Below are 24,679 nucleotides of genomic sequence, written 5' to 3'. Positions count from 1 at the left end.
ACCGCGGAGGGATTCGAACCCAAGAGATGTGGTGGTTTGTTTCCTTGACTATCCCATTAAAGAGCAAATTCTGAGAAAAGCTCGGCTGAGTAAGGAAATTGAATGGAAAACTTATAAGATAGGGGTTTTTCAGGACCTGGCTCGCGTCACGCTGCAGAAACGTGGGAACTTTAGAGAAGGCACTGGATTTATGAGAGCTAGGGGGATCAGATACAGATGGCTCTTCCCTTTTGCGGTGTGGATTACAGTGGAAGGGAAATCCCGCAAAGTTACAACTGTGACGGAAGCATGGTCGGCATTACGTTCTATGGGATGCAAGGAGGTACCTGCACAGACCCGGGAACCAAGAGAAGAAGCAGCACCGAGGAGAGACTCTGCATGGCAGGTTGTAGTGGAGCATGGGAAAAAAGCGGATAAACAACTAGCCTGAGGCCTGACTTGGTCAGGCATTGATTAACTCTGTCAAGAGGAGACTTAATGTGGCTGGAACTTCTTGATAACAGAGAGCAGGATGTTGGGAAACAGTGCGGTGCTGGGAGGATATGATAGGATTACAATCAGAGGTGGCAGCCGGACTGAAGAGGAAGGAGCTGGAGGTCAAATGGGGACCACAGGCTGCACCTTTAAGAGAGAGAAGATTGTCAATCTGCTAAGAAATGCCTGAGGAACTTATTGCAGTGGGTTAAGCCCAGGCCGGGGGCTCCACTCCCGGACCTCCCCCTTCTTTTTTTCCCCTCCCCTTCCCCCTCCCCCTTTTTTTTTTAATTTTTATTTTATTATTATCATCAGTCAGTGGAGCCTTTGATCTGATCAAATGCTTTGATAGTACCTTGGGACTGATGTAACTGACATTGTACGTTGGGACTATTAAGAACTAAGCCCGGGATGGGGGTGGGGGGAGCTGGGGGAGGGTGTGGTAAAACAGAGGGTGGTTGATTTCGCTATACAGATCCAAGCCTCTAGGAAGTTACGTACTTGTTCCTCAATGGCTGATCCTTTACAACTAAGATCGGCAAAGGGTGGGGGGATGGGCAGGGAGGGTGGGGATAAGGGAAGGGGGAATGGTTAGGTGGGGGGGGAGGGGGGACAGAGGGAGGGTCACGGTAGGTTCATGGAATGTGAATGGACTTAACAACCAGGGGAAACGCAGTCAAGTATTCAAAGAGTTGAATAGATTAAAATGGGAGATCACGATGCTTCAAGAAAGGCCAAGGGACACACATTTGTTGCGCCGTAGGCCATTTCGAGAAGTACTGGTCCATCAGGGCAAAGAGAATAGGAGAGTAGGAGGAGTGGCGATATTGGTGAAACACAACTGTGGGTTGATAATACAGGAGGAATTTCGGGACTCGAGTGGAAGATGTTTGGGTCTCAGGGGCCTGTGGCAAGGTAGGGAAATAACACTTCTCAATCTGTATGCACCCAACAAAGATCAGAGGCAATTTTTTAACAATCTGATGAAGGAAATACAGGGGTTCATCAGAGGTCAGGTCATTATAAGAGGGGACTTTAACCTGGTTCCAGATATAGTGCTGGACCACTCGTCAAGGGGCACGGGACAAACGGGGAACGCTGGGTGTAAGGCTATGAAGCGATTTTTGAAAGAAAATGAGGTGGTTGACTGCTGGAGATTAATGCATGGGACACAGAGAAATTACACACATTTTTCGCAAGCGGCTCAGACCTATGCGAGACTGGATAGTTTCATGGGTTCATCGCAACAGCTGGCACATGGTAGAAGCAGCCGAAATTGAACCATGTCATGTTTCAGACCATGCGCCCATCTAGATAAAGCTTAAGGGACTGGGGGGCAAGTCTGGTAGAGGTTTGTGGAAGCTAAATGACACATTATTGGGGGATGAAGTACTAAGGGAGGAAATTAGGAAATCAATACAGGACTTCTATCAGTTTAATGATAATGGGGAGGTGAAGGATGAGACGCTCTGGGACGCACTGAAAGCAGTAGTTAGAGGAGAGTTGATAAAGTGGGGGGGCGAGAAAGAAGAGGGAACGGGGGCAACAGCTATTAGAGCTGAGAACGCGACTGATCAAGGTGGAAAAGCAACACAAGCAGCATCCTACGCAACAGTTGGGAGAGGAACTTAAAAAGATAAGGGGAGCACTGGCACAGTGGCAGATGATGGAAATAGATTATATGCGAACCAGATTGAAACAGCAGACCTTTGAATTTGCCAATAAGGCGGGAGCCCATTTGGCTCGGATGTTAAGAGCTAGAAGAACCAAGGCGCCGATTCAACAATTGAGGTATGGTAAAGGTGGCTGGCACCATACTGATGCTGATATTGCGGGGAGCTTTGAGGCCTACTTCAAGGAGTTATACAAGGAGGGGAATAAGACAATGGGGGAAATTGTCCAATACCTTGACAAGATAGAATTAAAATGTTTAAATGAGGCAGAAAAAGCCCGCCTGGGGGAGCCGATCAGACTGGGGGAGGTGCAGAGGGTCATTAAGAATCTACCGAAAGGGGAAAGCCCCAGGGCTAGATGGTTATACAGCCCGGTTTTATAAGTGCTTTGTAGAAGAACTTGGGCCCCGGCTTCTTAGATTAGGGAATGGAATATTAGAGGGAGGGGGGTCTTTCGAATTCAATGATGGAGGCAGGAATTTCTTTATTGCCCAAACCGGGTAAGGACCCTAGATCCTGTGGTTCTTACAGACCCATTTCCCTCTTAAATACTGATGTCAAGATACTGGCCAAGGTTTTGGCCAATAGACTGGGGGGGGGGGGGGTCTTACAGAAACTGATAGGAGACGACCAGTCAGGATTTATCCCGGGTCGACAAGTGGGAGATAATATACGGCGTACATTACATTTACAGTGGGAGGCGCAACATAGGTACCCAGGGGTGGTGTTCTTGGCAGTTGACGCGGAGAAGGCCTTTGACAGAGTCGAATGGGAATTTTTAAGGCCATGATGCAAAGAATGGGCCTCGGAGAAAACTTTTGCAAGTGGGTTATGGCGTTATATGCCGCGCCCAAGGCCTGTCTGTGCGTCAATGGTCAATACACTCCATTTTTCCCAATAGGCAGAGGGACAAGACAGGGGTGTCCCCTGTCGCCATTATCGTTTACCATATATATAGAGCCCTTGGCAGAGCTTTTGCGAAGCCACCCCGAATATCGGGGTATAATGACGGGACAGAGAGAACATCATCTGTTGCTCTATGCGGACGACCTACTACTTTACGTTAGGGAGCCAGAAAATGCGCTGAGGGTGGTGGTAGAGGTGTTGGGGGAGTATGAACTATTTGCGGGGTTGCGGGTAAATATGGATGAGTGAAGTGATGGGGGTATCTGTCTCCCAGGAAGAAGAAGTCCATCTGGAACAGCTGTTTGATTTTTTATGTTTTAACGGTTTTTATTGATGAATCAAAAAGTACAAATCCACCTCATCACAACGATTTCAGTACAATATTGCACGGTAGTAACACAGCAAATATACACCACTGCTTACAGTCATCAAACTTTTTAACATTTCCCCCCCCCCCCCCAACTATACTTTATATTCATGTTTCAACAGCTCTTATTAATGATATTATACAGATAACAATTATCATCGATGTTGTAGTAGAACACCCCCCTCCCCCCCTACCAGCATTCTAAAACAGTCTACTTTGAACTCATATGTTCCCCAAACCCATATCAAACTTCTACTACTCTCAAACTTTAGTAAGGAACAGAATGTTACCAAAAATTTGAACAGTAAACCAAACAATGAAATCGTTCCCTCCCCCCCCTACCCCCCTCCCCTTGTTGAGAGATATCCATACTTCCAACTTCTTACCACAAAAGATGGTCTGACTTCAATATATATTTAAAGCGAGTTCACCACTAAACTCCGTCCCCTAGGAGACAGGCTGTGAATATATGGTCCCCAAACATCCAAGAACCGCCTCCGCCGCCCAGGGGAGCTGCCCACACCTCTCCTCTCAAACAACATAAACTCATGTAGCTTGTTGCGCCAATGCCAGAAGTCCGGAGGGGTCTCCACCACCCACTGGCTCATTATTAACCTCTTACCAATCAAAAAGGCCTTCCGAACCAATTGACGGGCCGAGCCCCCCTGCAAAAGAAAAACTTCATATTTGTCTAACAAAATTCCCATCGGAGAGCACATGATTCTCGAGTCCAAAAGATCCGCCAGATATTGAGCAATGGGGTCCCAAAAATGTCTCACTTTATAGCAGCTCCACAAACAATGAAAAAGAGATCCCGGAGCCCTCCCACATTTCCCACATAAGGGCGTAGAAACTCCCCCCATCTTGAATATCTGAGCCTTCGTTAAATAGGCCCTATGAAGAATGCGATATTGGCACTCTCTAAGCCCTGCACTCCCCGCCAAACTCCGTATCCTGGCCGTCAAAACATCGAACTCTAAAGTAATATGTGGTCTCTCCAAATCTCCTGCCCACCTCTGTCGAATATATTCCCGATCCTTGGGCTTCAAAAACTTCCCTAACACTTTGTGCAACCCAGAAATAGAAAGACGTTCACTCTGTACCGAATGGAAGAACTGCCTCAAAAGACGACAGTGCCCAGAGCCCAGGGCCTCTGTATCTAATGAATCCACATAGTGTTTTAACTGGGCATGGGCAAAAGCACCTCCCATATCATACCCTAGCCCCAGTGCTGCCAGATTCAACATGTAACCTTGCCGGTTCAACACATGCTCCAACCGAGTTATCCCATGTCGCGCCCAGATCCGAAAAACCGCATTCTCCAAACCCGGCCGAAACAGCAAGTTGCCTTGAATAGGCAGAAGATCCGAGGTGCATCGACTCAGGCCAAACATCCGCATCATATCTCTCCAGAGCGTCCGCAGAGGGAGTACTAGTATACTGGAACGCAAATCAGGAGGAAGTGACTTGCTAGGAGCCTGCAAAAGAAAGTGGAAATGACACGGCGCATAGTATTGGCTTTCCAACCTCCTCCAAGTGTAATCATCTCGCGCCAAAAACCAATTGCCAAGATAATGCAGGAGACAAGCCCAATTATACCTCCTCAAATCCGGGAGCCCCAGGCCTCCTTCTCTCCATGTCCCCTGCAGCATGTGTAACGGTAATTTTGCCTTCTTACCTCCCCAACAGAAACGCCTTATCTCCTTTGCCAACAGATTCAAATCCCTTGTTTTCAAATAAAGGGGCAGCATATGTAATAGGTATAACCACCTAGGGAATTCCACCATTCTGAATAACTGAATCCGCCCACTAAGAGATAGTGGCAAAGACTGCCAAGCACGCAGTCTCTCCGTTGTGGCTCTCAACAATCTAGAAACATTCAGGCTATACAATTCTGAGACTTTCATCGAGATATGTAGACCGAGGTATTTAAAAGATCCCGGCGCCCATCGAAGAGGGAATTCCTCGCCCCACGCCTGCCTTAGGTCCTCCATCGAGGACAATGCCAATGATTTACTGTAATTGAGACGGAACCCCGCAAAATCCCCAAACTCCGTAAATAGTTCCAAGAGAGCCGGTAGGGAAGAGCGCGGCTCCGTAAGATGTACAAGCAAGTAGTCTGCGAAAGCAGAGAGCAAGAACTCGGAATCTCCTATCTGTACACCCTTAATCTCCGGGTGCTGTATCATTTCACGGAGAAGAGGATCCAAGGAGAGAATGAACAAAAGGGGAGACAAGGGACACCCCTGCCTCGTCCCTCTATAAATCCGAAAGGATCTCGAACGTTCTCCATTTACCCACACATAGGCCTTCGGCTCCGAATATAAGACCTTGATAGCCTCTAGAAAAAAACCCTCAAAACCGTAAGAGCGTAAAACAGCAAACAAATACGACCAACTGACCCGGTCAAACGCCTTTTCCGCGTCAAAACTAACTAAAAGCGATGGTAGGCGTTTCCGGGCTACAGCTTCCAGAGAGGTCAATAGAGATCGAACATTTTTCACTGCCGTCCTCCCCGTCACAAAACCCACCTGGGACTCCTCAACCAGGGGTGGCAAGACTAAGGCTAATCGATTGGCTAAGATTTTAGCATATAATTTCGCGTCCACATTGATTAGAGAAATGGGTCTGTAAGATTCAGGGTCCACCACGCTCTTCCCCTCTTTAGGTATCACAACAATTTGAGCCTCCTGAAATGTACCAGGGAGCGCCCGCGTGGACACCATTGAGTTGAACAAAGTCAACAAAGGCCCCTGAACCTGATCAAAACACTGCTTATAAAATTCTACTCTATAACCATCAGGTCCAGGAGCTTTGTGAGAAGCACTCTGTTGTAAGGCCAACATCAGTTCCCCCTCAGAAAATGGTGCATTCAAACCCTCCCTCTGCCGATCAGAGAGGCTAGGTAAAACCAAGTTGTCCAAATACAGAGTACTATCTAACACTACATCCTGATCCGAGGCATATAACGTCTCATAGAACTTACCAAAAGTGTCCGCAATATCCCCAGCCTCTTTCATCATCCTCCCATCCCTGGCCTTTAACTGTGAAACCCGATTGACCCCCTCCTTCCTACGAACCATCCTAGCCAACATGCTTCCTGCCCTATTACCATATTGAAACAAACGGTATTTATAATAGAGCTGAGTCTTGGTCGCCCGTTGATGCAATAGCTCGTTCAATTCTTTTTGCGCCTCCAACAGCGCCACTCTACGTGTAACTGTAGGCGAATGCCCGTATGTTCTCCGCAGCCTCTGGACCAAGCCTCCCAGACGAACAATTTCCTTATCCCTCATTCTCCTCCTATGTGTTGTGTAGGAAATAATATCTCCTCGTAACACAGCTTTTGCTGTTTCCCAAAACAGGGCCGGTTGATCTGCATGAGCTCCATTGTGATAAACATAGTCCCCCCATCTATCTAACAGGTGTTTATGAAATCTCGGGTCTCTTACCAGCTCCAAGGGGTATCTCCACATCCAGTTACCCCGGCCCTTCAACCGACCCGTCAACGTCAGCCATATCAAGGCGTGGTCAGAGACTGCGTAGGGACCAATCTCCGCCTTTTGTACCTGAGAGAATAAGGAATGTGAGACAAACAAATAATCCAGGCGGGACTGAGAACCATGTGCTCGTGAAAGATGGGTGTAGTCCCTCTCAGACGAATGTAACATCCGCCATACATCTACTAGCGCCAGGGCTTTACATAGGGAGGTCAGCGCTTTACGACTCCCCCCCGGACTCTGGCAACCTGGGGTGGAACGATCCATGAGAGGGTCACATACCAAGTTGAAGTCTCCACCCACAATCAACTCCCCTTCTGCATGCGGAGACAGCCTTTTAATCAGATCCTGAAAAAATTTGCCATTAAACACATTAGGGGCATAGACATTGCAAAAGACCAAAGGGCGGCCATTAATCTCCACCTTAGTTAAAACCCACCTACCCTCCGGGTCGGCCCAGACGGAGCTGATCCGAAGCGGGATGCTTTTCCGAAAGAGAATCAGCACCCCTGCCTTCCGACCCACCGCCGGGGCTTCCACTAAAGACCCCACCCACCCTCTTTTAAATTTAGCATGTTCTCCAGAGGAGAGATGTGTCTCCTGGAGCAAGGCCACGTCGGCCCTCTGCCTCTGTAACTCCTGCAAAACTTTAGTTCGTTTAATAGGGAAGGAAACCCCCCACCCACATTCCACGAAACTATTTTAAGTGAACTCATAAGTCCAGTAATCATGCATTTGAATAACAATGTTAATTTCATCAAAAAGCAAGAGAGAAGGCCCCCCAGCCCTCAGGCCCTCCCCCCTTAACCATCCATTCCAGGTACTCTTCCTCCCTGTTCCTTCCAGATATCTCCACAACCCCTCCCACCCCCCCCCCAACCCCTCGTCTATCCCCTGTATAACCCTTCATGGCTCCTAAAAAAGAAGCCCAATCACGCGAGCTCCCCCCTTACCTATGTATACCCCATTGTCAGTCACACTTCCCATGTCCCCATTATCATCCAATCCATATATGGCTCATGTACTCAGGTCTTAATCCCTCGGCTTCTCCCTCACCACAGAATTATCCTCTGACTACCTATATAATCCCCAACTGTTTAAAAGAACAAAACAATCATTTATCAAGTCCCCATCTTGAAGGCCCTGAAAAACAATACAAATAGCATCACATTATATCGCATAGTGCACCAAGGTCTCTTCAAGTACGTTCTTAGGAACGCCAAGCTCCAGACAAACATCAGGCAGCAAAATCATGCAGTCCCGTTAAATTTCAAAAGTTTTTGTCTACCAGACCGGGTCGCTCATGCTGGTCCCTCAGCTCTCACAGCCTGCTGCGCAAACTTCGACGCCTCCTCCACCGTGTTGAAGAACTGCTGGGACCCTCTATACCAAACCTTCAGCCGGGCAGGATAAAGTAGAGCGAATTGAATCTTTTTCGTGAACAACAGTTGGCACACATCTCGATATGCCCTCCGCTGCTGAGACACCGCCGTGGAATAATCTTGAAAACAACGCACCACAGAGTTCTCATATTTCAGCTGCTCCACTTTCCTGAGCGCACGAAATATCTCCTGTTTGTGTGCAAAATTAAGCACTTTAAAGATCACCACTCTGGGCCTCTGATCCTCTTTTCTCAGGGGGCCCAGCCTGTGGGCGCGTTCTATTCGCAGCGGACCCGTTGCCAATGTCAAGTGAAGCGCGGTGGGAAGCCAGGATTCCAGAACAGATCTCAGATCAGCTTCTTTGATAGTTTCCGGAAGACCTATCATCCTGATATTGCTCCTCCGCGCTCTATTTTCGAGATCTTCCAATTTAGCCTCTAGGCGTTCCACTTTTTGTTTCAGGGTTTTATCTGAGTGTTCCTGCCGCTGCACGAAGTCTTCTACATCGGATAGCCGCTGCTTGTACTGAGCAAACTCCGTCTGAATGCCGCCCAACTTATCTATCCCCTGCAGTTGTTCTGTAATCCGTTGCAATTTTAAATCCACGGAAGCCTCCAGCATCAGGGATACCTCTGCTGCTACCTCTGCAGCCCACGCGGAGCTCACCGTCGGAGGACTCCCGCTCCTTGCGTCCGCCATCTTGGATTCAAGGATCCGGCTTCTCGTTCCCTCCTTCTTCCCCGATTTCGCTGCCATCCGCCTGTTTTATTCACGTTCCGTCAGCGCCAATGTTAGCTTGGTATCTCCCCTGTATTCCGGGTGAATCACCGATTTCGCCAACGTGTTTTACCGCTATAATAGCTCAGGCAAGGAGGGAGCTCTGCACGACGACAGCCACCTTCTAGCCGTGCATCACGTGATCTCCAGCTGTTTGATTTTAAATGGGCTAAGTCTCATATTAGGTATTTGGGGGTTCAGATTCCTAAAGATTTGAGTAAGATATACAACCTTAATTATGGGAAGATAGTTGATAAGATTAGGATGGATCTCTCTAGGTGGAAGGGGATATGGTTATCCTGGTGGGGGAAAATATCAGTGATAAAAATGAATATGCTGCCCAGGCTATTATTGCTCTTTCAGTGCTTACCAGTCACAGTCCCCAGACAACAATTAAGACGATTACAAAGACAGGTTTTACAATTTGTGTGGGGAGATAAACATCCACGATTAGCGGGAAGAGTGACGTGGGGAGAGATAGAAAGGGGGGGTAGGGCAGTGCCACGGATCGAGTGGTATTATTTGGCAGGGCAAGTTAGGATGGTTTTGGAACGAGATAGGTTAAAACCAACGGTTCAAGTGGAGCAATCCTATTTCCCACAAAGAGCATTAAAATCACTAAATGGACTACTGAAGGAGCAGGGGGGTGTTGGAGGGGATAGAAAATCCATATCTTAGACATCTTTTGGGGACTTGGAGAGATTTCCGGACTCAGATGGGACAGGGTAAGGGCATTTCCACAAGGGCAGGGATACGATGGGAACCGAGTTTCAAGGCGGGGAGGGAGAGTGGAGCTTTTAGGAGGTGGGAGTCCTTAGGTCTTGTGAGTTTCCGAGATGTATTACAGGGAGGTAGAGTTAAAAGGTTTGAGGAGCCGAGGGTCACATATGGGCTCTCAAATGAAGATTTCTACCCGCATTTGCAGATCAAGTCCTATTTAGGGACAAGGGGTTGGAAGGGAGAGAACCCACAGGAAAGAGAGAGTCTGGAAAATTTGTGGGGGCTGTTACAGAAGGTGCCTAGGCACATATCGGTGCTATATAAATTCATGAGGGGTAACGATCCCACTCCTTTTGGGTTTAAGGCGGTGTGGGAAAAGGATTTATGTTGTAGCTTTGATGACCAGGAATGGGAGAAGATCTGTAGAGAGGTCCAAAAAGCGTCAACATGCGCTTTGGTACAAGAAAATGCATATAAAGTTTTGACAAGGTGGTACTATACACCAGAGAGATTAAAATGTATGTTCCCCAATGCTTCTGATCTTTGTTGGAGATGTAGGCAGAGTAAGGGATCGTTTATACATATCTGGTGGTCCTGTCCAAGATTGAGATCATTCTGGCAGGTAGTGATGAAAAACTTAGTAAAAATGACAGGGGAGTCACTAGTGTGTAGTCCTAAAGCGTGTTTGCTGGGACTGTACAATGAGGGCGACTCCTGGGAACAGAGCAAATTGCTACGATGGGGGCTGGCCGCGGCAAAATGTCTTATAGCACGTGGTTGGCGAACTACAGACCCGCCATCCATGGGTGATTGGAAAAGCAGACTGGAATTACTGATAAATATGGAGCATCTCACGGCATATCACCGAGATGGAGAATTGAGACGAAGGCGGAGTTGGTCTCGACTGCTGAATAGCCTGGAGAAGATTAAGTCCTAAGGAGGGGAGGGGGGGGGATACAGGGGCAATTGGGATGCAATCTTAGCACATGTTTTTTTTTTTGTTTTTTTTTGGGATAGAGGGTAGGCAGTTATAAACAGTTTGGAATATAGTGGGATGTTTGTTTAAAGGTAGTTTGGCAGGGGTGGATAAAGGAAAGGATGAACCCATGTTGTTGATTTTATAACTACTATAATGGACATTGTTGCCAGGAAATGTAATGTTATAAACTTGTCTGAGACACATTTTGTACATTTTCTAAGAATTTAGGCTGATTAGAAGCTGAATTGGATGCTTTATACTGTTTAAAGACATAATAAAAATTTAAAGATGAAAAAACAAAAAGAAAATGTATCTAGGGCCCTGCTGTCACACCAGACGGCAAACCTCTTCCATTTAAAGGAGTAACACCTTTTAGTGGAATCTTTCCTGGAAGCAAGCAAGACTCGGGAGACACCCTCAGGAAGACCCAAGGAGGCGAATTCTAAGCTCTCAACATCCAGGCCGTGAGAGCCAGAGACTGGAGGTTGGGATGTAGAGGCGCCCCCTCGTTCTGAGTAATGAGGGTTGGAAAACAGTCCAATCTCCACGGTTCTTCGGAAGATAACTCCAGAAGAAGAGGAAACCAGATCTGACGGGCCAAAAGGGCGCTATCAGAATCATGGTCCCTTGGTCTTGCTTGAGTTTCAGCAAAGTCTTCCCCACCAGAGGTATGGGAGGATACGCGTATAGAAGGCCTGTCCCCCAATGAAGGAGAAAGGCATCCGACGCTAGCCTGTCATGGGCCTGTAGTCTGGAACAGAACTGAGGGAGCTTGTGATTGAGTTGAGTGGCAAAAAGATCCACCAAGGAGGTGCCCCACTCTTGGAAAATCTTTCTGGCTACAGCCATGTTCAGCGACCACTCGTGAGGCTGCATTATCCTGCTCAACCTGTCGGCCAGACTGTTTACGCCGGCTAGATAAATGGCTTGGAGAAACATGCCGTGTTGGCGAGCCCAAAGCCACATCTGTACGGCTTCCTGACACAGAGGGCGAAATCTGGTACCCCCCCCCCCCCCCTTGCTTATTGAGGTAGTACAACGCAACCTGATTGTTTGTTTGAATTAGAATAATTTGGTTGGATAGCTGATCTCTGAAAGCCTTTAGAGTGTTCCAGATCGCTCGCAACTCCAGGAGATTGATCTGAAGATGTTTTTCCTGAAGGGACCAAGCTCCTTGAGTATGAAGCCCATCTACATGCGCTCTCCACCCTAAGAGGGATGCATCCGTTGTCAGCACTTTTTGTGGCTGAGGAATTTGGAATGGGCGCCACAAAACCAGATTGGATCGAATTGTCCACCACTAAAGGGAATTCCGAAAGTCGGTGGACAGCTGGATCGCATTCTCTAGATCCCCTGTAGCTTGATACCACTCGGAAGCTAGGATCCACTGAGCTGATCTCATGTGTAGACGTGCCATGGGAGTTACATGAACTGAGGAAGCCGTGCCCCAGAAGTCTCAACATCTGCCAAGCTGTGATCTGCTGAGACGCTTGAACCCTGGAGACCAGAGACAGAAGGTTGTCTGCTCTTGGCTCGGGAAGATAGGCACAAGCTGTCTTCGTCCACAGCAGAGCTCCTATGAATTCCAATTTTTGAACCGGGCTGAGATGTGACTTTGGGTAATTGATTACAAACCCTAGTAGCTCCAGCACTTGAATAATCATCCGCATGGACTGTAAAGCTCCTGCCTGGGAGGTGCTCTTCACCAGCCAATCATCGAGATAAGGGAACAGCGTAGAGACGCTGCAACAACTGCCAGGCACTTGGTAAATACACTGGGCAAAGACGCCAAGTCAAAAGGCAGCACACAGTACTGAAAGTGCTGCATTCCCAGCCGAAACCGCAGATACTTCCTGTGAGCTGGAAGTATCGAAATGTGAGTGTAAGCATCCTTTTAAGTCCAAAGAGCATAGCCAATCGTTTTCCTGAATCATGGGAAGAAGGGTGCCCACGGAAAGCATCCTGAACTTTTCTCAAACCAGATATTTGTTCAGGCCCCTTAGGTCTAGGATGGGACGCATCCCCCCTGTTTTCTTTTCCTCAAGAAGTACCTGGAATAGAATCCCAGCCCTTCTTGCCCTGGTGGAACGGGCTCGACCGCATTGGCGCTGAGAAGGGCGGAGAGTTCCTCTGCAAGTACTTGCCTGTGCTGAGAGCTGAAGGACTGAGCTCTCGGTGGGCAATTTGGAGGTTTGGATTCCAGATTTAGGGTGTATCCTAACCGGATTATTTGAAGAACCCACCTGTCGGAGGTTACAAGAGGCCACCTTTGGTGAAAAAATTTTAACCTCCCTCCAACAGGCAGATCGTCCAGCACGGACACGTTTATGGTGACTATGCTCAACTGGAGCCAGTCAAAAACCCGTCCATGGTTTTTGCTGGGGAGCTGCAGGGGCCTGTTTCACAGCACGCTGTTGACAAGAACGAGTGCGCTGTGGCAGAGCCTGAACCGGTTGTTGAGAAGCAGGAGTGTACCTATGGCCCATAGAGGCGTAGGGAGCACTTCTCTTCCCTTTAAAAAACTTCCTAGATGAAGAAGTAGATGCAGAAGGCGCCCGGCAGGAGAGAGTGTCCATAGCGTTATCACGCTGATAGAGATGATCAATCAGCTCTTCCACTTTCTCACTAAAAAGATGATCCCCCCCCCCGGCAAGGGATATCCGCAATCTTCTGCTGAGTCCTTTCCTCCAGGTTACAGGCACGCAGCCATGAGAGTCTGCGCATCACTATACCCATAGCAGAAAATCTGGATGTCACATCACAAGTATCGTAAATGCCCCTGGACAGGAATTTGCGACACGCCTTCTGCTGCCTGACCACTTGACGAAAAGGCTCGGCCTGCTCCAGCGGGAGCGCGTCAACCAAGCTCTCAAGCTGCCTCACCGAGTTCCGCAAATGAATGCTAGTAAAGAGCTGGTACGATTGAATTTTGGATGCGAGCATGCCAGTCTGATATGCCTTTCTCCCAAAAGAGTCCAAGGTTCTATGTCCCCGCCCCGGGGGCGCAGAGGCAAAGTTCCTAGAACTCTTGGCCCTTCTGAGAGCGGAATCTACCACCGCAGAATCATGAGGCAGCTGAGGCTGGACGAAACTGGGTTCCCCATGGATCCGATACTGGGACTCAGCCTTTTTGGGGATAGTTGGACATGAAGAGGCTTCTCCCAGTTCCTCATCAGCACTTCCCTGAGTGTATCATGAAAAGGAACTGTGGTAGACGACTTAGGTGGAGATGGATAATCCAGGACCTCGAGCACCTTGGCCCTGGGCTCGTCCACAGTCTCCACAGGGAAGGGAATGGCCTCAGACATTTCCTGCACAAAAGATGAAAAAGACAAGCTCTCGGAGGGGAGAGCTGCCTCCGAGGTGAGGGAGTTGAATCAGATGGAAGACCTAGAGAATCCTCGGCAGAGAAAACTCCATGCCTGCCATCCTCATCAGATGAGCCATCATCGGATGGGGCCAACAGCTCAGAAAGAGCAGCCCGGATCCAAGCCCGTCTCGACATGGAGGTGCGGTGACCTCGATGACGGTGTCGAGAAGTCGACTCCCCAGGAGACTCCGGTGAAGCTTCCTCCACCGATGGCAGTGGAGAGTCGACCCGGGAGGCTGCCGACTGATACCGGAAGCGGTACCGGTGAAGGAGACCTCACCACCGGCAAAAGGCTAGATGCCACAGGAGCCTCCGGCACCTTCAGTACCGGTACCTCTGGTGCCAGGCGCAAATGGTGCAGCACCGCTTCCATAAAACCAGGAAAAATAGCCTTGATGCGCTCCATCTAGAGAAGCTGTCGATAAAGGCTGCGGTGCCGGTGTGGGCTTCGAAGACAGAATCTGCAGAGGCTGGGGAGCCGGTACTGGGCTGCCAGGCGACTGTCTCGTCAACACCTCCATCACAGAGGGAGAGCAATCCTCTCGGCGTCGACACTTCTCGGGTGCCGAATGCTTCGACGACCTGGAGCTCGCGGTACCGTGTCGAGATGGAGAACGATGACGGTGCTTCTTGGCCTTCACCCGATGCCCATCATCGAGACTCCTCGATACCGGTGAGGAGGACATGGAATCCACACGCCTCCTCAGGGCCGGGTCCGATACAGGTCGGTCCCGGGGGGCCTGCAAAGTAGGAGGCGCTGAGGCAGGTGGAGACCCGCTCGATGCATCACTGCTCCCAGCATGCATCGGTCTTTTGGCAGCCTGTACCCGGTCTCCCGATGCCAACGCTGCCCTCAACGTCGACGCCACCGACGCCGAGGTACCGGACCCAGAAAGCTTCTCCCTCTGAGCTTCTCTAGAAAGTTGGGTGCGCTTTTTCATTTTTAAGCTCTCCAGCTCTCCAGAAGATGGTCGGGCCCAAGGCCCCAGGAGTGCAGATCAGTGCCAGAGATGGTCCGGTTGCAGCGGGCGCATGGCTTGAAGCCGCTGGGTGTCTTCTATGACATTGCGGGGAAAACAGCCTCCGCGAAATCAAAGGACGCAATTGTGTCAGAAAAATAGACACAAAAAAAGGAATAATCCCGATCGAGCGACCTAAGAGTGGTCGCAACGAAAAAATAAAGGAAACTTATAAAAACGAAAAAAACTGGAAAATAAAGGAAAATTGTACTTTTTTTTTTTTTTTTTTAACAAACCCTCGAAGAGGGGAAAACAAACTTCACGAAGAAGAGATGAGAAGAACTTCCACTCCGGAGGCCAGGAAACGCGAAGCGCTGAAACAGAAACTCCGGGTCTCCTCAGACACGGAAAAGAAGAAACTAAGGAGCGTGACCACGTGACGGGCGGCAAATTGTGTGCGCGCATGCGCAGTGCGAACGCCACGTGCAGTGGAACGCTCCAGAAGAGACTTCCGACGATTTTTTGCTGAAAATCCTCCGGGGCCGACGTGACATCACCCGACGTGACATCACCCACACGTGAGAATATCAGCCTGCTTGTCCTCGGAAAATGCACGTCACTAACCCAACTCCAGCTTGTGATTTCTGTAAAAAAAAAAAAAAGAGGCTGTAAACCTACACAAAATTGCTGGATTCTATCTGAAGTGCAGTCCCTGGTCTGCATATGACCTGACCTGTGAGGAACCGGCATTAGATATTCATGCTTGCTAGCTGAATTTGGACGGAGCTTCATTTTCAGTCTAATTGAACTGCCTGACATGGATAAAGATTTGGAACCACACCTGTTTGAATTCAGTTTTTTGTGGACGACTTCCATCCATAGACGACTGGAAGTCGAGCTATCGTGAACTTTTGATTTGGTATCATATGGATTCTCCCTTGCAGATTAGAAAAACTATTTAAACGGAGTAATACCCCTTTGGGGAGCGGATTCTGTATATGACGCCCTTTGGGGTTCATTTATATGTAGGGAGAGCAATCTATTTGGTGCCATAATAATGTATATCCACTTGACTATGGTTTTTTACGTTGAATTCAATATTGGAAAGTAGTGTGGCAGTGTGCTTGTGCGGCAGGCTGGCTGAATGAGTGAGCTTGGCAAATTCAATTTGAAAATGTTATATTATGTGTACATTTAATACATTTTTTTAGAGTACTTTGGTATAAATTGGTTTAAGGTTTAGTACTCTAATCTTAGGCTATATTCCCCTGGAGTAATTGTTTGCTACTTACCTTATCACCAGATACAAGACGGCTACCATTGGTGCTCCACTCCAGGACTGTAATCTCAGCCACATGGGTGGGGGGCACTGTGTGCTGTTCCTTGTCTTGCTCATTAAAAACCACAACTTCTCCTGTCTCCCACCCGACTGCCAAGATTCGTTTTGATGGGTGCCAGCTGAGACACATAGCCTGGAAGGACCGCTCCAAGTGGGAGCCAGCCACATGCTCTCCCTAGAAATGAACATAAGGCAAAATTCAATGCAATAAAAACACAAACCCCTCACCTTCCTTTTCCACTATGAGACCTTGAGCAAATCATTTACTTTTCATACACTCACACTTGTATCAGACCATCCTGGGGTCAGGGACCAAGACACCTAACAATGCATGACTGCTGCAGATCTATCAATATTCATGATACTATAAATATACCATAGCTTATATTATACTCAATAAGGACAATAGTATCTCAATTTTATTTCAGAAGACAAAATAGGGGCATATGTAACAGAAATATGGACTTAAAGTAGGGTCATGGAATGTGAATGGGTTACACGATGGGGAGGGAAAAGGAGTATAGTATTTCAGGAGTTGCAGCCTAGGCGATAGGATATTATCTTTCTCCAGAAGAGACTCATCTGAGAACTTGGGATGGTCATTTGCAGGACTCCCTCTTGGTAAGGGGATGCTAAAAAGGGGGGGAGGGGGTTAGCTATTCTCTGTAGGGTTACTTGTCCCCTGGTGGTGGAAGATAGTTATAAAGACGCTGAGGGGAGATGTCTAGCTCTGTATGGTAAATTAGATGGAGTCCCCATTACATTGATTAATATTTATGCTCTGAATACTCGACAAAGCGTATTTTACAGTTCTCCCTTAACACCCTTACAGGCTTTTTTGTTTTGTTTTGTTACATTTGTACCCCGCACTTTCCCACTCATGGCAGGCTCAATGTGGCTTACATGGGGCAATGGAGGGTTAAGTGACGGTAATGTGATTATGGGAGATTTTAATTTAGCACCAGATGGACTCTGGGACAATTCAAAGGGTAGAGGTGAATACAATAAATGGCATAGAAGAGCTTTTTAAAACTTTGTCAAGGGTTTGAATTTATTAGATGTGTGGCAACTATCATCCCTCCACTAAAAGTTATCCACATTACTCTCACTCAGCTGGAACCTACACTAGAATAGATTTGATTTGGTGTCAGAGGAAACTTTGGGATCACGTATGCGATGTGGAGATAGAACCAATGCATATCTCAGACCATTCTCCTGTGCGGGTAGATTTCTGCCTAGAAGGGTCTTCTAGCCTCCAACGTTTTTGGAGGCTTAATGAGAATCTTTTGGGGGATCATCAGGTTTGTGCTGATTTAAAAGAGCTTATACATAATTATCTTCAGGATAATGATAATGGGATGGTTTGAAATGGCATACTGTGGGATGCCCTTAAGGCGGTGGTCAGGGAACATTTAATAAAGTGGGGGGGCTCGAAGGAAAAAGGACAGGGCAAAGAGACATTTACAATTAAGGGAAACTTTGCTGCTTGGAATAGAGGCACCAGACAGCTCTGACTGATAACATTGGCAGAGAGTTGAATCTGGTTTGGGCAGAGTTGAGGCATTGGCAAATAGAGCAGGATGATTTTATGCATCGGCGTTTACGCCGCAAACATTTTGAAAGTGACAATAAGTCTGGAACTCAAGTAGATAGACTAATGCAGAACCGTAGAGCGTCATCCTTAATACAAAAGATTAGAAATCCAGGTGGGCGAGAGCGGTGACATCAAGCAGAGTAATGGCAGCGTGAGAGTACTGCTCCGCATGCCATACTAGAAGACTCATCAAATATAACCTCCTGCTGCGGGCGCTGAAGTGTGCGGATCACATTATTGATTTTCGGAAGATTGGGAGAAGGCAGAGATGTCCGGGAAACAATCAGCAGCGGTCCGAAAATCCCTCAAAGACTTTACATACACGCCGCAGTATGGCGCGGCCAAGATGGCACCCACAGAGGAGTGCGGTAAGACGACTAGCGCTGGGCGGCAAATATCATCAGCTGAGAGCTTGGGGGATGACGCGTTTTCGGCAAAAGAATTCTGGGCATTGCTGGAAGAGATTTGCTCGGATATTAAGGGTGGAAGAGAAGATTTTGCGAAGCTAGCTTCAGAGTTACGCGGCAAACGGTAGAGATGGGCCAGCGGGTGGAGAAGATAGACAATCAGATGGAGGAGCAGCAGGGAGCTTTGAACGTAGTGGAAAACGCTCTGAAGGACCAACAAGCTCTAGTTAAGACCCTGAATGATAAAGTGGAAGATCTTGAAAACCGGGGCAGGAGGTCCAACATACGCATTCGAGGCATCCCGGAGCAGACTGAATATATAGACTGCGACTGGGTCACCCAACAAATTGCTAGTATGATTTTATCCGAGGAGGGCCAAGAGGCGCCATCAGAATCTATCAAAGTGGATCGGGCACATAGAGTGATGGCTCGTTTAAGACCTAATGCTCCACGGGACATTATTGCTTGCTTTTCAGATTATAAGCTGAAAGAGACCATCTTACGCAAGGCTCGTAAACAGGAGACCCTGCACTGGGATTCATTTCCCATTGAATTATATCAAGATTTAGCTCCTTCTACTCTGAAAAGGAGAGCGGAGATGAGAAATTTTACAAGGTACCTCCGTGATAAAGGCATAACTTACCGCTGGCAACATCCATTTGCTTTGGCTTACAAACAGGACGGAAAATAGTGCCGGATTCAAAGTGTGGAGGAAGCACGTGCGGCTTGGCCAGAGGTGGAAGCGCCAGTGGAGGGTTCCAGCAAGTCTGGCAGTCAAGGAGCGGATCAGAGTGGCACGGCAACGCTGGACCAGTGGCGAAAGGCTCAGGCCGTCTCACCAGACAACGCTCAGAAAAGCAGCTGCCAACCTCAAGTGTTTCAGTGACCTGAGCAAGATGTTTGTGAGGTTGTATATTTACCATAGTATGAGCCATATTTGCTGTGGGACTATGTGCATAGGCTCTGGGGAGTGACTGATTGGGGGTATATGGATTTAAAAGGGTTAAGAGGTTAATCAGTTATGGCATGGTTTTGTTCACCGTTCTCTAACTCTTGTGGTGGGACAAGGTGACCCACTGTTTGGATTTTGGGGAGGCGGGTTTCTCAGGAGGAGGTCAGGGGTAGAAGGTGGCATTGGAGGCCCTATAATAATCTCTGGAAGGACGCTAGGTATGCATGTTTTAAACCCCCCATGACCCAGATAACATGTATGTCCCTGAATAATTCCCCCATAAAATGCAAGAGGTTGTTTAGGGAAGCGAAGCGGGTGGGAGCGGATATATTGTTAATACAGGAGACACATTTACTGTCAAAGCATGAGCACCTACTGAAAAATGTAGGATACTCTCACCAATACTTCGCGTCCAATAAGGAACAAGCAAAAACAGCAGGAGTGGGGATATTTTTCAAACGTGACCTCGCATGGGAGATCCAGGCGGTTAAATTAGACCCGGAGGGACGATTTGCAATTGTGGCAGTGACCCTGGGCGGACAAAGCTACACCATAGTTAATATATATGCCCCTAATCATTCTCAAGGGGAATTTTTTGATCTGCTTAGTGCCCACCTTTTGAAATATGTGCAGGGGGCCCTTGTGATGGGCAGGGACTTTAATGTGACCCTGGACCCGCAGTTGGATAATTCAACCGGGAGGGTCAATATGCACAATTGGAGAGGGACAAGCTTATACAATTCCTCAATCAGTGGGGATTAGTGGATATTTGGCGAGTTATGCACGGGGATGAAAGGGATTATACCTATTACTCAACGCCACACGACACCTTTTCGAGCATAGATATGTGGATGGGTAGCACTGGCACAGTCCTTCGGGTAGAAGCGGCAGAGATTCAGGTTCGCTCATGGTCGGATCATGCTCCCATCACTATTACACTGAGGGGCAACTCCATGTGTAAGGGGGATAGAAGGTGGAATTTCCCTGATGGGTTGCTAGATGACTCCAAAAATGTTAAACGTATTGAGGGGGAAATTAAGGAATTTCTACAGTTCAATGATGTCCCGGACATCAGCCCGTAGATATTATGGGAGAGCTTGAAAGTGGTGATTCGAGGGAAGGTGATTTCGCTGCAGGCCTATCTGAATAAAGACACTAAGGAAAAAGAAGCAGAAATGAGACGAAGGATACAACATTTAGACCCGCTGGTCAAGTGCCAGCAAGCTACAGCTGATCAGCAGGAGGACCTGCGTAGGGCTAGAATACAGCTCTTAGAGCTGGAGCTAGCGGTTATTTAGGAACAAATGCAGCGAGTGCAGCAGGAGCATTACGAATTTAATAACAAGGCCAGTAAGCTCCTTGCATATAAATTAAAACAATTAGCAGGTCGTAATGCTATTGGCAGGGTGAGAGATGAGGAGGGGCAGTGTTGGGATCAAATAGAGGCCATCCAGAGGGTGTTCCTACAATATTATCAGAAGCTTTACCAGCCAGAGGACCCTATGTCAGAGGTTGATATGCGGGCCTTCTTGGAGGGGGTGGAATTACCGACTTTGAGGGGGACTGAGCAGGATATGCTGTCCGCTCCTATAGAACTGGAGGAAGTGATAGGAGCTATTAAGGGCCTGCCTGGGGGAAAAGCACCGGGGGCGGATGGCTATAGCAACAAGTTCTATAAGTGCTTTCAATCTCTTTTAGCTCCCATACTGCTGAGAATGTTTAATGCTATTCAGTCGGACACGGTTCTCCCGATGTCGTGGAGGTTGGCGACGGTGGTGTTGATACTTAAGCCACATAAGGACCCTCAAAGTTGTGGGTCTTATAGACCAATTTCTTTATTAGGGACTGATTATAAGATTCTGACTACAATTCTGGCGGGTCGATTGCAAAAAGTGTTACCTCGTCTGGTCCATGAGGACCAGGCTGGGTTTTTATAGTAAATAGACAAACATTTGATAATACCAGACGGGCACAATACATATTAGAGCGGATTGAGAAGATGGGGCATCCAGTGGTTTTTCTCTCATTAGATGCCGAGAAGGCTTTCGATCGAGTGCTGTCGCCCTTTCTCTTTGAGGTGCTGAAGAGAGCGGGATTTGATGGGCAGTTCATGCACTGGGTCTCAGCACTCTACCGACACCCCATGTCACAATTAAGGATTAACGGCACTACTACAGTACCTTTTGAACTATTTAGAGGTACACGACAGGGGTGTGCTCTATCGCCGCTGTTATTTGCAATGTGCATGGAACCACTGGCAATTTTGGTTAGAAGGGATCCCTTGGTGCACGGTATTCGGATAGGGAGACAAGAAACTAAACTTATGCTCTATGCAGATGATGTGCTGCTCACCCTATCACATCCTCAGACTTCTTTACGAGCTGTGATGGACATTCTTATCTTTCAATGGTTTTTATTGAATCAGCATGTTATATAGAAACAACAAATTCCATATATGATAATTTACAGAACATAACATAACATACGTATATGAATAAATCATGAACGTCTATTATCAAAGTGTTTTAATTTTTCTCCCAGCCCTCCCTCAAATCTCTGTTCCTATAATCCTAATGTTTGCGCTTTCATTTGTAAACTACAAAACTCCCCCCCCCCTTTTTTTTTACTAATGTTGCCAGTTGTGTAGCATTGCAGACATCTCGTATACACACGCTTAACCCATAACCCTCTCCCCTCCCACCCCCCCTTCCTTGATTAGTCATTCACCATTTGAGTTCTGCATACTTGCCCATACCAGATTATTCCCTATCCCCCTTACTACCCCATGGCAACCTATTCAGAATTTGACTGCGAGCTCTAGGTGATACTTTATTAAGATATGGCATCCAGATTGCTAGGAACCGTTCCTGTCTCTTTGGCGAAACCCTTGCTTCTCTGGATTCCCACAACATGAGTTGGTGAAGTTTGTTTCTCCAGTACCAATATGAGGGAGGCATGTCCGACACCCAATGATTAAGAATACATTTCTTCCCTACTATGCATGACTTAATTAACAGTACGCGTTCTCCCCGTGTACCCACTCCCCAATGCCCCACAAGATTAAACATCATTCTTTCAAAAGTAAGGATAACCTGGTGTCCTATTTATTACCTGACTTAAAAATTGCCTTATCTTCTGCCAGAATAAGTTGATGTGCCTACACTGCCACATGCAATGAACTAAGGTCGCTTCCCCCTGCCTACATTTTTGACACTGATCGGTGTTTATTATCCCTGCATGAAATGCCCTTTTCGGTGAAAAGTATGCTCTGTGCACCACTCTGAACTGGCATTCCTGGAGTTCTGCTCCTTGGATGACCAATATTATCTCTACTAGTAACCTCCTTATAAGTGTCTCCGAAATTGGTGTGTGCCTATCCCGACTCCATCGTTCTGCTACCTCAGTCACCTTCCTTGCTGGCTGCCCCTTCCCCAATTCCTTACAGAACCAGGAAACTGATACTTGCCCCGCTGCGTCCCCCTCTAAGAAATCCCTCAGGTTTCTGCCAAAGCTCAGTGAAAGACCTGCCTGTGGGAGACTCTGTATATAATGGGATAGTTGATGATATGCCAAGACCCCCATTTGGCCTCCTGAACTTATATGCATGAAATTACTTGCCGCAATCAATGTTCCATCCTCTTGGATGAGGTTCTCTATCAATGTTACACCCTTATCTTGAAGCTTGCGAAAAACTACATTTTCCCTCCCGGGCAAGAAAGCATCATTACCTTGTATCAGCAAAAGGGCACTACAGGACGGGTCCTGTCTCCATCTTGGCAGCAACTCCCTCCATACCTGCCATATCGGCCCCAGGAGCGCACTCTGTTTAACCCGTTCAGGCATTTGCTTCCTTTTCACATGTAACAGGTAATTCACATGCCAAGGATAGAAATATGCCCTTTCCATAGCCATATCTGTATAAGTGCTAGTGTCTAAAATCCAATCTCTCAGATGGCGCATCAGGCACACTTGATTGTATACGCGCATGTCTGGCAATCCTAATCCTCCTTGCCTCTGGGCACCCACTAGGTGTTGCCATTTCAACTTGGGCTTCTTGCCTGCCCAGCAAAATGACACCACTATCTTCCTAAGCACTGCCAAGTCTTTCTTCACCAATTTAATTGGGAGGGCTTGCAGAATATATAGCCATCTGGGGAAGATTATCATGCGGTATATGTGTAGTCTACCTGTCAATGATAACGGGAGCGAGGACCACTTTGCTAACTGGTCCTGCTTGTCCCCCAACAACTTGGTGACATTCAACTCGTACAATTTACCTGTGTCCATCGTTAATCTAGTGCCCAAATACCTAAAGGATCCATCTGCCCACCGGAGTGGAAAACTATCCCCCCATTCATCTTTAAGCTCTTCATGACTAGCCAATGCTTCTGATTTCTGAAGGTTTAGTTTGAGGCCAGAAATGTCTCCATATTCCCTAAGGCTTTCCATGAGATGAGGCAAGGACTGATGTGGTTGTGTGAGCAGTACTAATAAGTCGTCCGCAAAGGCCGCTGTCTTGAATTTTATTTCTCTGATTTGGACCCCTTTGATATCTGCATTACTCTGAATCTCCCTTAATAAGGGATCTAAGGTAAGTATAAAGAGGAGTGGCGATAACGGACACCCCTGCCTTGTGCCTCTCTGTATCGGGAACCAATCAGATAGGTGACCATTAGCATAAACCTGTGCCTTAGGTTCAGTATATAATACTTTCACTGCCTGCGCGAAGAACCCAGTAATGCCATACGCCTTCAGTGCCCCAAATAAAAAATTCCAGTCCACTCTGTCGAACGCCTTTTCGGAGTCGAAGCTTATCAGCAAGGCTGGGGTCCACTCCATTCGTACCCTCTCCAATGCTGCCCATATGCGTCTCATATTCTTTGCTACCACTCTGCCACAGATGAACCCCACCTGCGATTCTATAATCAGGGACGGAAGAAATCTTGACAGCTTGTTTGCCAGTATCTTGGCTAGAAACTTCGCCTCTACATTTAGTAGTGAAATTGGTCTATAGGAGTCAGGGCGGTCCGGAGGTTTACCCGGCTTTGGCAATACACTAATCTGGGCCCTATTTAAGTGAGCAGGCAGGCTGCCTCGCTGAAGGGAATCATTAAACACCCCTGTGAGCACTTGATTTATTTCCGTCCCAAGATTTTGTAAAACTCTGCTCTCATCCCATCTGGACCTGGGGCCTTATTCAACTGACTGTTTGATCACCCATTCTACTTCCTCTGCGGCTATAGGGGCATTTAGTATTTCCTGCTCTGCCTCAGATATTTG

At 47.6% G+C, this 24,679-nt stretch overlaps 1 protein-coding gene across 1 annotated transcript in view; it reads right to left on the bottom strand.

Moving 5' to 3' along the window:
- Positions 1 to 24,679, bottom strand: part of IFT140 (intraflagellar transport 140) — a 681,938-nt gene that overhangs the window by 623,142 nt on the left and 34,117 nt on the right. The window contains exon 3 of the mRNA XM_030212528.1: positions 16,400 to 16,621. Within this exon, the coding sequence (XP_030068388.1) occupies positions 16,400 to 16,621 (222 nt within the window). The remainder of the gene's footprint in view (positions 1 to 16,399; positions 16,622 to 24,679) is intronic.

The sequence above is a fragment of the Microcaecilia unicolor genome, chromosome 8, assembly GCF_901765095.1.
Source record: "Microcaecilia unicolor chromosome 8, aMicUni1.1, whole genome shotgun sequence".
NCBI lineage: Eukaryota > Metazoa > Chordata > Amphibia > Gymnophiona > Siphonopidae > Microcaecilia > Microcaecilia unicolor.
The sequence above is the reverse complement of the archived record's forward strand: the minus strand, read 5'-3'. Positions and strand labels throughout refer to the sequence as shown.